Raw genomic sequence first — 14,186 nt, 5'->3', positions numbered from 1 at the left:
GACTAGCTCAAACAAGTCTGGGTCGAACTCTTGTTGTTTCCAGCTTCGCTTTCGGGATTGGTTTCTGCTAAAAGGTTCCTGCTCACGGGAGTACGAGATTTGTGCTATAATAGCCATATGATCACTGTTTGTGTATATGTCAGACACCGCCCACTTAATGTGCCTGCTCAACGAATCGTTTGCAAACATAATGTTGCAAACATAATGTAAATTATTGTGCATGTGTGTGTGCATTTGCTTAAAATGTAGTTTTTATGCTTGCAACGTTTGCCTTTGTATTTGTGGCTTTTTATGCGAATTGATTTTAATTTCACGAGAATTGTTTTACTCTCCCCCTCTGTCCCTTATGCAGCGCTGTATATATGTTTGTGTGCCACTTTTTGTTGCATTTTACTGCTGGCATTTTTCAGACCTTTCATGCGTTTTTGGCAACCCTTTACTTTTATGGAGCTTTGGTGTTTTGCATGAGAATTGGCGCCGAAACGTGCTGGCCGTCGACACCTGCCGCTAACTTTTTGCTTGCTGGCATAAAGTACATTATTTTAGAGCTGTTGCAAATTTTTTCAAATATCCTGATAATGATATGACATCAGCTGTTAAATTTTACACATTATGTGCGATTGGCGAGATCAGGAGAGTAAACAGCTTTCAAACCACTTAGACCACAATTTTAGGTGAGCGAAATTGTTTTTCGGTATGGAAGTGTTGGGATACTTCAAAATGTGCTTAAAAAGGTTCTAAGCTCTACTGGCTTCGTGAAGCAGAACCGATTAATGTATTAAAATTCTATTATGCTTTGTTTTACGGGATCGAATATGTTTTGAGCTTTTATTTGAGCTTTCATCGCGTTGTGTTAATTTATTTTATTTTATTAATTGTCATATAATTGTGGATATTAAAAAATCCATTATGATTGTTTTTGGTCCCTTATGAGCTTTTGTTTTCATATAACTTTGGTCTTAAGCTCATTTCTCATCAGATCTCTTTGAACTGAAAATTGATCAGGATTATATAAAGTGACATTTGGCGTGGAAAAAGAGTGTAATTGCCAGTTGAGAGCACTCATAATTTTCTTAACACTTATGGACGATGAGGCGCATAAGACTTGATTAAGAGCTCAAACGGTCGCTCGGAAACGAAACATGTAGTTGGCAGATCTTACAGTCTCAGATGGACTCAAAAAAGGTTAAGCTTCCAGCAAACGCCAACTTAAAGCTACTAAAAATCTACTAAGATTCCATCGCCTCTAGCGACTGAAATTGTTAGGATATCGGTAAACGCAACTATAGAAGTAGTAGTCGAAAAAGTCCTTTCGTATATTGCCACTAGATGTCGTTGCAGTCGTATATCTTCAGTGCTATAAAAGTTGAAGTATTATTAGAAATACGAAAGGACTTTTTCACCTATCCCATATTTTAACGAGCTGTTGTTGATTTAGAAAGCTATCAGGCGCACATGTGGAAACCGGAGCTTGTTTGTTGGAATAGTTAAATGATTTGACGCCTGCACTTTCGAATTAGATGCTATGCTGGGAACATTACCACTACATTAGTTTGCGTGGTAACGAAAAATCAAAGACTTGTGCCTTTTGGAACCCCTTACCTCCTTTACTCTAACATTTCTAAGTCTTTTGCATATTTTCATATAATCTTTTACACTTTTCCATGCAAATTAATGCCGCAATTGTATTTGCGCTCTTTTTACAGCACTGTGGATCGTTTGTGGTCGATTACGGAGGATTTGAATATTTTATACAAAGAGAATTGGACACGTCTGGCCGCGCAGGAGGTGCAGCATTTCCAGGTAAGTGTCGGCATTTGACTTGCGCATAAAAATGCACGAAAAGCAAATGAATGCCAGCACAGACAACTTATATTGAGCCATAAATGCGCACACACACACACAGACACATACACAAACACTTACTAAACACCAGCTGCCTGCTCAATATGCACACTAACTATTCATTGCCGATTTCTATTACTGCCGTCGACTTGAGATGTGACCATTGTAGGCCGATTCATTTATTCAAATGTCCAGCAGCCAAAAATTGTCGCAAACACACACACACAGTGACGCAAAGCTGAAAGTGTTTATGTGCTTATGTACAGTTACACTCGTGCATGACTTGCTTGTTTCACTTTGTAATTTATTTAATGGCGCCACACACACGCACGCCCGTGCCTTTTTCTTGCTAATTTATGGACTCGCATGCATATGTACATATGTGTATGTGTAGGTGTTTCGGTTGGTGTTTATGCATTTTCACATACTTATTTACATGCTTTGTTGGCTTGCTTGCTCGACTTCATTGTTTCTGCATGACTGGCTGCCGCACATATACCAGTACTCAAATGACAACATGTAGGGACTCACACTTGCATACAGCCGAGCATGCAGGCTCATCAATTGTGCTTTTTATACCCTGAACGGAACCGGTATATTAAGTCTACTACGCATATTAGATGTGTTATATATATTTAAATGATCATGGGTTTAGTCAAGTGCTACCCTTTGTATTGGTTAGTCGAAAAAGTCTTTTCGTATTTCTAGTCAACCATTTTTGTGGTACACGAACTGATACAGCATCGTATTCGTAAACTTCACAAATATCATTGGTGGCTTGCGTAGCATTATTCCCTTTTTTATACAAAAATTTCAAAATATAGCGAATTTCTTGATTATTTTCACACATTTTTGAACAGCTGTAACTTTTTTCAACTCCCCGAATTTAATTTTTTGTCAAATAACGCGTAAAATGTCACCTTTCTAACGCCATATGGTATGATGTTGGGTAGCACTGTAGACTACGACTGCAGCGACATCTATTGACAAAATACGAAAAGACTTTTTCGACTACCCAATATTTTTCGTTGTGAAGGGTATTATAACTTCGTTATAAAGGAGGTTAAAATGTTTTCTTGTTCTTTGCTGTTGCTGCACGTGTCCACCTCGTTGTTGTCAGGGCACATTTTGCCGCATATGTATACTTATAAGTGTGTGTGTGTGTGTGTGTACAATAAGTTAACATGCAAAGCACATTCTAGCATTTTCAGCAGTTCTAAATATTTGTAATGCGCTTCAAAGTGTCTGCGCCGCCACTCACACTCATTCGCATGTACATTTTCCTATTCATTTTCATTTTCGTTTCTATTTAAAAAAAAAAAAAAAAAAAAAAAAAAAAAAATTGGCACTCATTGCTCGGCTGCTGCACTGAATTATTCATTTAGTTTACTTACTCTCACACTCGCACACCCGTTTGCTTGCCAAATCACTTACTTAACCAAATATAATACATATGTAGTGTACTCATGATTTCTCTTCTTGTTCTACTTCTTCCCGCAGGAGACATTATTGCGCGCCGTTCGCCAATCGAAAATTTATCAACCCGGCGAACAAATGAATCCACCCACACACAAGTGGACTTATGCATCGGCGTTTCTTTATTCATTAACATTAATTACAACAATAGGTGAGTACACAACAACACAAAAATACCTTATCTCTAGCATATATGTATTATATAAATAAGAAACAAAGCCTTTATCTTTAACATTGACACACAAATAATGAGCTTGTGCCTTCGACCGATTTCCAATCAATAGAAATGCATTCCGCTGTGTGCGTATGTGTGCATGTGCATGCATTAGTGTTTGTTTGTGTTGCTGCTGGGACACGCGCTAGTTTATCTATTAATTTGCTACTCATATGTAAGAGGGAGGGTCAACGTGATGTGCGACCTCTCGAGTGTTTAATTTCCTAGTAGGGGGTATGCTCGTGGTTGAGGGAGGAGTGCTGCAGGGTTCATGTGTAGCTCTAATTATTTTGGGTAGAAAATGATTGGAATGACAGGCAAATTGAAGGATGAGTGTCGTTTGAATGACTTAATGATGTTGACAAAGTGAAAATCAATGCAGGGTGACTCAGGATATAAATGATGCTACACAATATATTTGAAAATGTTTAAATAAAGCAAATTTTTTCTGTTTATATTGAAACAATTTGTTATTACAATATAACAATTTTTAAGAATTAATTTTTTTTTACAAAAACAAAACAAATTTTGGATAATTGTTATAGTTTGCTTTTTAGTTTCAAATATTTGTTGGTAATGGTGTTTCTAAATATTTTCGCCTAAAAGATATGCGTAAGTTTTCAAAAAATAAAAATAGACAAAAAAACATAAATACAGTTTTTTCGAAGACAAAATTACTTTAAAAAAAAAAAACAAAACAATATTTTTTTGTTGTTATTGTTTTTTGTTTTAATTTCAATTTTTTTTAAATTTTTAAAAAATTTCAATTTTTTTTCAATTTCAAATTTTTTTCCTTACTGCCGTTTCTAAATAGTTGCGTATAAAATAAATTTTCCAAGAACAATGTTTTAAAAAATAATTTTAAAATTTTGCATAAAAAATTAAATTTTCGCACTTTGTTTCTGTTTGTTGTATAATATTGAACTGTGGCGATGCTACTTTTAAGTAATGCTGAGTTTTCAAAATTGAAATATCCCCAAGGTTGCACGAAATTCAGTGAAACATGCGCAAAGTGCAGCAACTGCTTAAAAATATTCCGGGAAGAGCGTGCAGCGCTCAAATTAGCCGAAAATTAAGAAAACTTCCGATACTTGCGCGAGCGTGCAAACTTTGCGAAATTTCATGAATTTTCAGAAATTCGCTCGCAAACAATAAATTTCCAGCTTATTATAAGCACAGCGCATTTATTTTGCACAAATAGTTGTTTGTGTGTGTGTAGTTGCGTGTGAGCTGCGTGCACATGTTTACCATAAACTTTTACTTCTCTATACGCCTCGGCGTTTGACTAACACTTTTTATGCGAAAACATTTATTAATTAAAAGCGCGCAAGATCTTGCAGCGAAAGCGACCACTATGGCGTATGGGTAACGCTTCGTAGGAGGAGGCTATATTTATACAACCAAATTTTGGTGTTTTAAACTCCACAATAAGCGCATTTTATAACAGTGCAGTTAATTTTCTTGCAGCCAAATATTTTAACAGTTAATTGCTGGTCAGTGTTAGCATTTCTTTTCTGTACTTTTTCGACGTGCACTGTGCAGCGCGCGCTGCTAAGTAGTGTGTCTGCTCAACGCTCTTAAGCTGCCCCATCGCACTAATACCCTGATTACTTATTTATGCTCATAAGCTTAGCTGCCATCTGCCCGCGCTTCGAATACAAAAGAAATAAGCTACGCGCCCTTCAAAAAACCCAGATAAATAGTAGCACAGTGACAGACTGCGCTGCTGAGTAGCGACGAGGAGTGGGGACAGAAGGAGTGGGGAAGACGTAAGCAAAATCATTTGAGCCCAGCGCCGCGCAACCAGGCAAAGTGGCTGCTGTCCATTGAGCTAAGAGCGACGACAACAAACGAAAGCGAAAAACGTGTCTGAGTAGCTGGACAGCAATATTTGTGTATGAAGCGTAGATCGAATGCGTTCAATATTCGCTGGCATTGCATTTATCACGTAATTGAAATTAATTTCTGCTTAATATTGGCTGTGCTAAGTTTCTTTCGCTTGTTTTTTCTTCACCACCACTCATATTTTATTTACTAAATCAATAAGCTGTCGCGTCGTAAGTGATATGGGCTTATGTGAATTCGCTTATGCTGCCTCAGTGATTGCTGGAGTGAGTGAGAGTGAGTAAAATGTGCATATCATATACGCTCTTCATTAGTAAGCTTCTAGTTGTGAGTTGCGTAACGGCACAGCAAAGGAAAAATAAAAAAAAAGATGCCGCATATTGACACAACATATGTATGTCATTGTACACTGCGGATGAGCAATTAATTTTCAGGCTATTTAATTACAATTTTTTTTGTTTTTGGGAGGAGAAAGTGGGTTTTGAGAAAAAGGGTTGCGTAGTTAACTGTCTATGATCGAAATATCACTGTTTCCTCGCTTAAAGCTTCATGCCCATAATAATGATTTGTTTCGCCTACTTCACTGTATATCTAGCCTTATAGAGCTCGCAGCCACAATCGCAACCGAATATTAATACGAAAATGTATAAATGTGTGAAATAACCGAGTACCCAATGGTCATAAAAACAAATTATTTCTTACCAAAATACACTTTAAATTCTAAGAATAAAATATTTATTTTATGACAACACACGCTGACAGCCCTTTGTGCACATCCAAAGTCCCAGCGCCAGACCGCAAATAAATAGCAAATCAAGAAATTGAAAATTGATTTCTACTCACTCATTTAGACTATTTTTCAACTGATTGGTTGCTCGCATGTGTTTGCGCACATACATACATATGTATATACTTATGTGTGTGGGTAAGAGTGTGCTTATCTGCTTCGGCATCCACACATGTGTGCATTTATGCCCCGCAGTCAGGCGTCAAATTTTACAACGAAAATTTTATAGTAGGCAATAAATCGTTAAATGCTCTGGGGATGAATGGCGAATGAGGCGTGCACCGAGATGAAGACGAAAAATATTAAAATGGCAGCTATAACTATTTTGTGAGCAAATAAGTATATAAAATGTAGCAATCAAGGAATGTGGCGCATGGAATTCCTGTGAATTCGTGGCAGCAACGAAATTGTGGCCATAATGATGGAAATATTCTACTTCTACTTTTTTATATGGTAGAATTAAAGAAGAAAATAGAATTGCAAGCCACGTAAATGAAGAAAGCGTCAAAGTAATGACAGACTGTATTGTATTAAAAGTGAGAAATTGACTGAAATAAAGTATACGTAGAAATTTGCTTTAAAAAAGCATGGCAGTGTTAAAAATTGTACAAATTTAATAGTAAACGCGAATTTTCGGGGTTGTTTTTACAAAAAGTTGAAATTATATTAATAAAAATAAATCAACAAATATGACTGAACATTAAACTACAGAATTGCTGTTAAACCCGTGATTTCGGGCTTGAAAACAAATCCCGAACATTTTTGTAATGTCGGAACTGCTTTTACAAAAAGTTGAAATTATATTAATAAAAATAAATGAACAAATATGACTCAACATTAAACTATAAAACTGCTGTTAAACTCGTGATTTCGGGATTGAAAACAAATCCCGAACATTTTTGTAATTTCGGGACTGCTTTTACAAAAAGTTGAAATTATATTAATAAAAACAAATCAACAAAAATGACTCAACATTAAACTATAAAACTGCTGTTTAACCCGTGATTTCGGGATTGGAAACAAATCCCGAACATTTTTGCAATTTCGGGACTGCTTTTACAAAAAGTTGAAATTATATTAATAAAAATAAATCAACAAATATGACTGAACATTAAACTACAAAAGTGCTGTTAATTCCGTGATTTCGGGATTGAAAATAAATTTTATGATTCAAAATTAAACTAAACAAGTGATATTAATCCCGTGATTTCGGGATTGAGAACAAATCCCGAAAATTTTGTAAAATTTTGTCTTCATTTGTGGATTTTTTTAAAATTCAAATTTATGAAGCCCAGAAACATAAATTAGAATTTTAAAAGTTTCCACAAAGGAAGACAAAAAAGAAAATATATTCCAAATGTGGTTTCAAGACTGCTATTTTCAAACCCCGAAAAATCGCATTAACTTATTTTTGTATTGATTGGAGTGCAGCTGCTCCATGACCGTGTGAAGTGTCTTCAACTGCAAAAAGTTAAGAAAGCAATAAATGAGAAGAAAGCAAAAGCCAAACTACAATTTCGAGCGAAATTTTTGACATATTTTTCGCAACAATATGCCGGCTTACCGTTAAAAAAACCAAAATTAAATTAAAAAAGCGGAAGAATTGGTAAGCAAGAAAAACTTCAAGAAAAGGTGAAAACTTTCGAAAGTTGCAAAAGATGAAAAAAAAAACAGCAAGAATTCAATAATAAAACGCAGAAATAATGAAATGTCAATTCTGTAAAAAAAATTGAATGATAAAATTGCGGAAAACAAGTCCCTTATCATGTCAGCATCAACGTATTCACGATGATCCCACTCACCGAGCGCCACTTACTCACACACACACACGTACATACGTACAAACACATTCGCCATACACTTTGCGTAAAATTTCCTTGCTCTTGTTGTTGTTGCTGTTTCTGTTGTGATAGCCCCATTATCTGCGACATGGGCAAGTTTATTGAACATCATTAAGTTGAGCGTCTGCCGACAGCCAAGCCAACCGTAGCACAAAGTAAAGTGAAGTGAAAGCAGAATGGGAGGGGGAAAGGGAGGCAAGCTGGAGGAAGATGAGCGCTAGCCAACAACAATGAACATAATAAAAAATCACAAAAAGCTTATATGATTTCATATAAAATCTCTGTGCGCTCAACAACAACAACATTGTAAATTGTTGCCGTCGAATATGGTTAAAGAATATATGAGCGCAAGCCAAATGTCAAGGGGAAAATTTCGCGCATAAATTGTGTGTAAATCTTGTGGCCTATGTGGACCTATAAGTGGTGCCTTGATAAAAAGGGGTTGGAGATAGTAAATTTGATGGCGGAAGTAAATGAGGTGTGATGACGTCGTTAGCGGGCAGACTGAGATTGAGTGGATGCAGGGTGAAGGGTGTGAGCGTAGTGAAAACTGTTACAAATAGTTTCCACTCGAGAGTTGGTGTGGGAATGTGGCGAAGGAGTAAAGAAATAATGTAAAAAAGGCACAACTCAAAAGAGTGGAATTTATGAGCTAGCGCGACATAAAGAATACAAGTTATTAACCCGGGAGTTAGTGTAATATGTGAATTGAAAATATTTTTTCAGAATTGCAGAGAATTTGTAATTAAGTTGTATTGTTCTTTGTGATGCAAACGGAAAAACTCGTAAATTCCTTAGTTATTGAGACTGAAGTGCCTGTCCTAGCAAGCTCATCAGTCTTACAATGCCTACAGCTTCCTAATATCGTTATGGCCAGCCACCCAAACAAGTCTAATCATAAAACAGCTCGACAGCTGTAGGCAAATCTTTCACTGCTTTTGAAAGCACAGTCGACGAACTCGAGACTAGTATAGTAGGGCAGCGATACTAGTGCACAGTCACCACTTCAGTAGATATACTGTCTATTCACACTCTGTTCTGTCCACGCACTTCACCATTCCGCCACCATCGTCCTATCGCAGTGTAGTTTAAAGGTGACACGCTTAAAGTTCGATTCAACCCCAAACCTATTCAAAGCTCTAAAGTCCGCTTTTAGCAAACCGTCGTTGAATGTCGCCTTAATGTTTGGTCCTATTAAGCCAGCAGACCAGACTGTGCAAGGAAATATCCACTGACCCACCTTTGCAATAGGCATGCTGTTCCCTTTCTAGTTGATTTGTTGGGATAGTACCCCTTAAGAGCAGACCAATCAAACTTTCCAACGTTTTAAGAAAGAGAGAGGTTCTGGTAATCCTATTTAAATGTTTTTTTTTTGTTTTTTTTTTTTTTTAATATTTTCTTCAGAATTTTTAAAATCAATCACTCAAGCAGTCGAATTAAATGTGAGCGCACTGGGATACATGGGCCATAACCTTCAAAATGCACTCATTGCTTTTTAATATCCCTTACTCGCCCTTATCGCTGTAATATTCATTTGTTTGCTTTGATATTTTCAGCCCATTTTCCCAATTGATTTGTAGCAATTTTATGCTGTCAGAAATTCAATTCATTTTCCAGCGCCATTCCCGCCGCCTTTCCCCCCCTGCAGCACCACCTTCGCACGAACGAAAATTATAACCGATTTTTCCTAGGCAACCGATGTAATTGCTGTTGTTTTTGTCTTTTGATAATGTGCAAAACTGCGCCGCCAAGGTCCGTGAACTGAAGCAAAAATGGAAAATTTATTGTGTGTCAGCGCTGTGTTAAAGTCATAAATTACCAGGCTTGACAATAATTATATCTGAAAAGCAGTCAGTCGCTATCTTCTAGCGAGAAAGGAAAGAAATTTGCCGCACAAATGGCGGTGAAAACAAAGCAAATTGCGCGAGTGGAGAAGAAGAAGTGGCGGGCGGTAGCCGAGCGAGCGAACAAATGCAAACAAAGGTTTGCATAAATTGAATAACAAATGAATTTCGCATTGAAATGTGATTAGCCGTCGGGTTGTAGGCGGCAAAAGGGTGAGAGCAACGCACTCAATACACAGACATAAATACCAAGAAGTAGGCGGGTGTGGCGGCAAAAGCGTTATTGGTGGCTGCTTGCGAGTCGTACTGTCGTTGGAAAATTCGCTTGCGGCAGTTGCATGCCTTTTTTGGCTTCCTAGTAAGCCCCCGGACCCTTGCCGCACGCTGTCTGCAATTTCTGTTTTATTTGTCGCTTGCGTGATTAAATATTTTCAATTCATTTCACTTCCATGCACCCCGAATTTCTAAACATTTCGCACAATCGTGCTCACATACCGACATTGTGTGGCATAATTTATCAAATAGCTCGTTTCTCATATGCAAAGCACAAACACATGCACACTTTCTTATTTACTTGCAGCGGCAAATCATTTTCGAATCACAACAGAAATACATGCTTATATAACAACAGATTGTGTACTGCCTTAGTGACTGTTGTTGTTTTTGTTGCCATTCTTGTGGCAAATAATGCTTGCTGCAATCACTGCCATTGTCGGTCGGCCAATCACTGCTCCAATTGCATAATTAATTAGTCAGTCGACAGTCGATCGACTACTCAGTCGCACCAAAAATAAATCAGTCAGTTTGAACCTAATTTTAGACATACTTATATGTTTACCCCAAGTTCTCAATTAGATTGTTCAGTTGTTAATTATCAATTTATAGTGGCAAGCAGTCAGTCAATGAATTATGTAACGAATCGGACTTCTATTCAATTATTCAAATCATAATTGAACGAAGTTATCGGTGATTGTTCAGAACCTATGCTAGAATTTTATTAAGTGTTTGTTCCATAAGTCGCACATTAGAAAGTCAAACCTGTGGGTAAGGCAGGTGCACATTGACAACTCAAATTGGAAATGCAGCCAGTTTTTCAATTGGTCCAAAGCTTTTTGAACTTTGGTTAAATGAACTTATTATACCACGAATTCAGTTAGTCAAACCGTTAGTTCGTGAAATGTGCATTCTTGAGATTAATCAATTAGTACTCGTGCAGTCGATTATTCATATAATTAATTCAGTACTGGATTCGAAGAATTTGACTGACTTTTTCTCTTCATGAGTCTATTAACGTTCAGTCGGGATGTCGTCAGTTATTTACTCGATTTTTTTTTTTTTTGATACATTTAACGATACAAGGCGGTAGTTGATTCAATTGGTATTTAATTGATATATTCCTTAGTCATTTAGTACTCAGTCGGACTTCGGTAGTCGATTCGATTAAAATTATTTCTATTTCAGTCCCTTAATTAATCACCTTTCTTTTTTTAAGAAATTCTCAAATCGTCTTAAAATTAGTTGGCTGCCTCAAATCCTCTTCCCATTAATTAAATAGTTAAAAGCACATTAAAAAATCTAAATTCAGTAAAATAAGCGCTTATTATTTTCAGAAATATTTTCTTTTGCCAACATTCGAACAGCAAGCCAAGTCTTACTTTCCCATACCCTTTTTTCTGTCCTTCATAGAAAATAAACAAACATTAATCACATCACAAACAGTCAAGTAATGCCTAAATAATTCATGCAATACAGACTCTTAGAGTACTCCAACACAGTGCTAATGTTTGATAATGGAAATTTGAAGATGCACCTGTGCGTATGAGTGATTTCCATGTAAACACACAGACGACCAAAATTGCTGCAGTAAATGCGTAGGAAATACAATATGTTTTAATTAAATAGGCATTTAAATATTGCTAATTGTGGTTCCATCCACCTCGAGCAGAAAGTGGAAGTGACAAGTGGGACTTGAAGCCTTAATTTTATTTCAAAACAATTTATCTTATTTAAATAACATCTGAATTGGATATGGCTAGTTGAGCCACAGCTACAGTTATTGGCTTGTGTGAACGATTGTAGCTGCTTTCTGCTTTATGAATACAAAGAAGAGAGAGTGAAAATATAAGCCTGCAATCAGAAAGCTTCATTTGCCGCTCATGCCAGTTCAAATGTTGCTTAGCAGTTGCACTCAAAATTCGCTCTTGATAGTTGGGTTTTATTTTATGTGAGCCGTAAAAGTAAGTCTAGTAAAGTTCAAGTTATTGAAAGAAACCTCTTGAAGTGCTGTGAAAAATCAGCTCTCTCCAATTATCAGCGGCTACTAAATCGGTTAGTGTATCGGTTACCATGTAATGAATTCGGGTTAGCTGAAACCTCCACCGTTAGAGTGAGTTAAGATTGGGCTGAAAATCCTACAGATAGAACATTCTACCATGGAGCAGACATGCTGAGACATCTTTTGAGAATTTACATGTCATTTTTAAATGGAAGAAATTTATTTTTTGAGACTCTCGGCGAACTTTCTATATTTATCAGTGTAAAGTGAAGCAAGCGAAGACTGCTAATTAGATTTCAAGCTTCCTTGATGTATTTTTAGGTGATCATCTAGCAATTTTATTAAGTTTTTATTTGAGCTTAGATGTTTATTAAGGTGAACAGTTAAAATTTTTTTTTTTCGAATTTAAAAGTATCATACATAAAAATGCATCGTTATTTACTTGAAATTGATCTTTTTAAATACCTTTGCGCTTCAATTTCACCACGTCTACACACAGCGACAACTCGACTTAAGACACATTCGACCAGGGCACATTTTTGGAGATAAACATTTAAAGTGGCGTGACAAGCCTGAACTGCGCTTTTGTGAGGTCACATCTACACATCGTTCAAACACTCTCAAACTCTGCGGCTGACGCGCTATGTAAGCGCGGCTAAGCAACTTCAGCCTAACACAGTAGAAGCGACGCCGCCGGGCTCCGTGTTAAACCAGAGCAAATGGTCAGATAATATGCGACACAACAAGACAAGGCAAACGGTTGAAACGCAACGGGGATGGAACCTCAAGTTATGTGACCGTGCTTGACTGCTAGTGAGATGTGTCTCTGTGTGTGTGTTTATATATATTTGTATGTATATATGTGTGTTTGTATAGCGCAGCTGCTGAGTGGCTGTCATTTGTAACTAGCTCACACACACACACGTGTCGTGCCGCAGCGCCGCGACAGCAGACAAAGGGACAGACAACGCGCCAGCATGATAGGGCAAAAACAACAACACATACAGTGCAGAAAAATGGGAAATGAAAATTAATTAATTAAACTGGCAAACGCAGATGTGGCGCGCGACAGTGAAAAAGCAAAAGAAATGCGAAATAAAAACCGTTAAAAAATCTACAAAAATAAAAACGTAGAAATTGTGTTGAAATTAAATTAAAAATATACGTTACTTTACTGCAACGTACGCGTGATTTTTCGCGCTACAAGCAGCTGCGCTTTAAAATGCCCACAATTGCAAGGCCATTTTATTTGAGTGTGTTCGTGTGTGCGCGCACTCAATTGCATTTGCGTGAATTTCATGCAACATTTACAAGTGTAAAGCGTTTTTACTGTCACAACAGGCATGCATTTGCGCATTGGCGGCAGTGGAAAAATGGAAATCATAGAAATAAAAACAAATACAGTTTATAAGAGGTGAAAAGGTAAAACATTATTTAAATATCGGTGGAAAAATATTTGTGGCATGTTGCGGTTATGTGTTGATGGCAGTCGTACATTTGTAATTTTGATAAGCGCTCACACACATATACGCACATTATAAATTTATAAGTTCATTGATCAAATCGATTGCGCGGCAATACTAAAAATATCCGCTTGACACACTGCACGCATACATTCACACATACACCAACACCGATTCGCTTATCGTTGTTTTCGACTTTAACCGTTTCATGCGATTATCATTATACTCGTCTACAAATGTTATCAATTATGCTCTTTTTTGCTGAATACTTAATGCTTTTTGGTGCGTAAGCATACACAAACACATACGATTATATACTCTGTTACATGGCATGTAAAGGCCGGGCTTAAACTGGTTTTCGCTTTGCGAAAAGTTGCAGCGCGCAGCTTTTGATGATTGTTGTTTGGTAATTTGGTATACGCTCAATTTTGACTCGTCAGTGGTGGGCAAACGCAGCGCATCAGAGTTCATTTTTTGCGCCTACTTGTAAAAGCGAGGCGGTACGCTCAGAAATTTTAAAGGAGATTATTTTTATTATCGTGAAGTTTCTTCAGCGCCCATATATTTCTATGTAAATTAATTTTTTTTAGTTTTCA

General features: G+C 36.9%; 1 protein-coding gene across 1 annotated transcript in view; it reads left to right on the top strand.

Annotated features, from left to right (window-relative positions):
* LOC108978415 overlaps positions 1-14,186 on the top strand; it is a 109,630-nt gene that overhangs the window by 15,484 nt on the left and 79,960 nt on the right. The window contains 2 exon segments of the mRNA XM_018948683.1: positions 1,707-1,803; positions 3,346-3,472. Of these exon segments, the coding sequence (XP_018804228.1) occupies positions 1,707-1,803; positions 3,346-3,472 (224 nt within the window).

The sequence above is a fragment of the Bactrocera latifrons genome, unplaced genomic scaffold, assembly GCF_001853355.1.
Source record: "Bactrocera latifrons isolate USDA-ARS-PBARC rearing strain unplaced genomic scaffold, ASM185335v1 scaffold_121, whole genome shotgun sequence".
Taxonomy (NCBI): domain Eukaryota; kingdom Metazoa; phylum Arthropoda; class Insecta; order Diptera; family Tephritidae; genus Bactrocera; species Bactrocera latifrons.
This window is presented reverse-complemented; position numbering and strand designations above follow the sequence as displayed.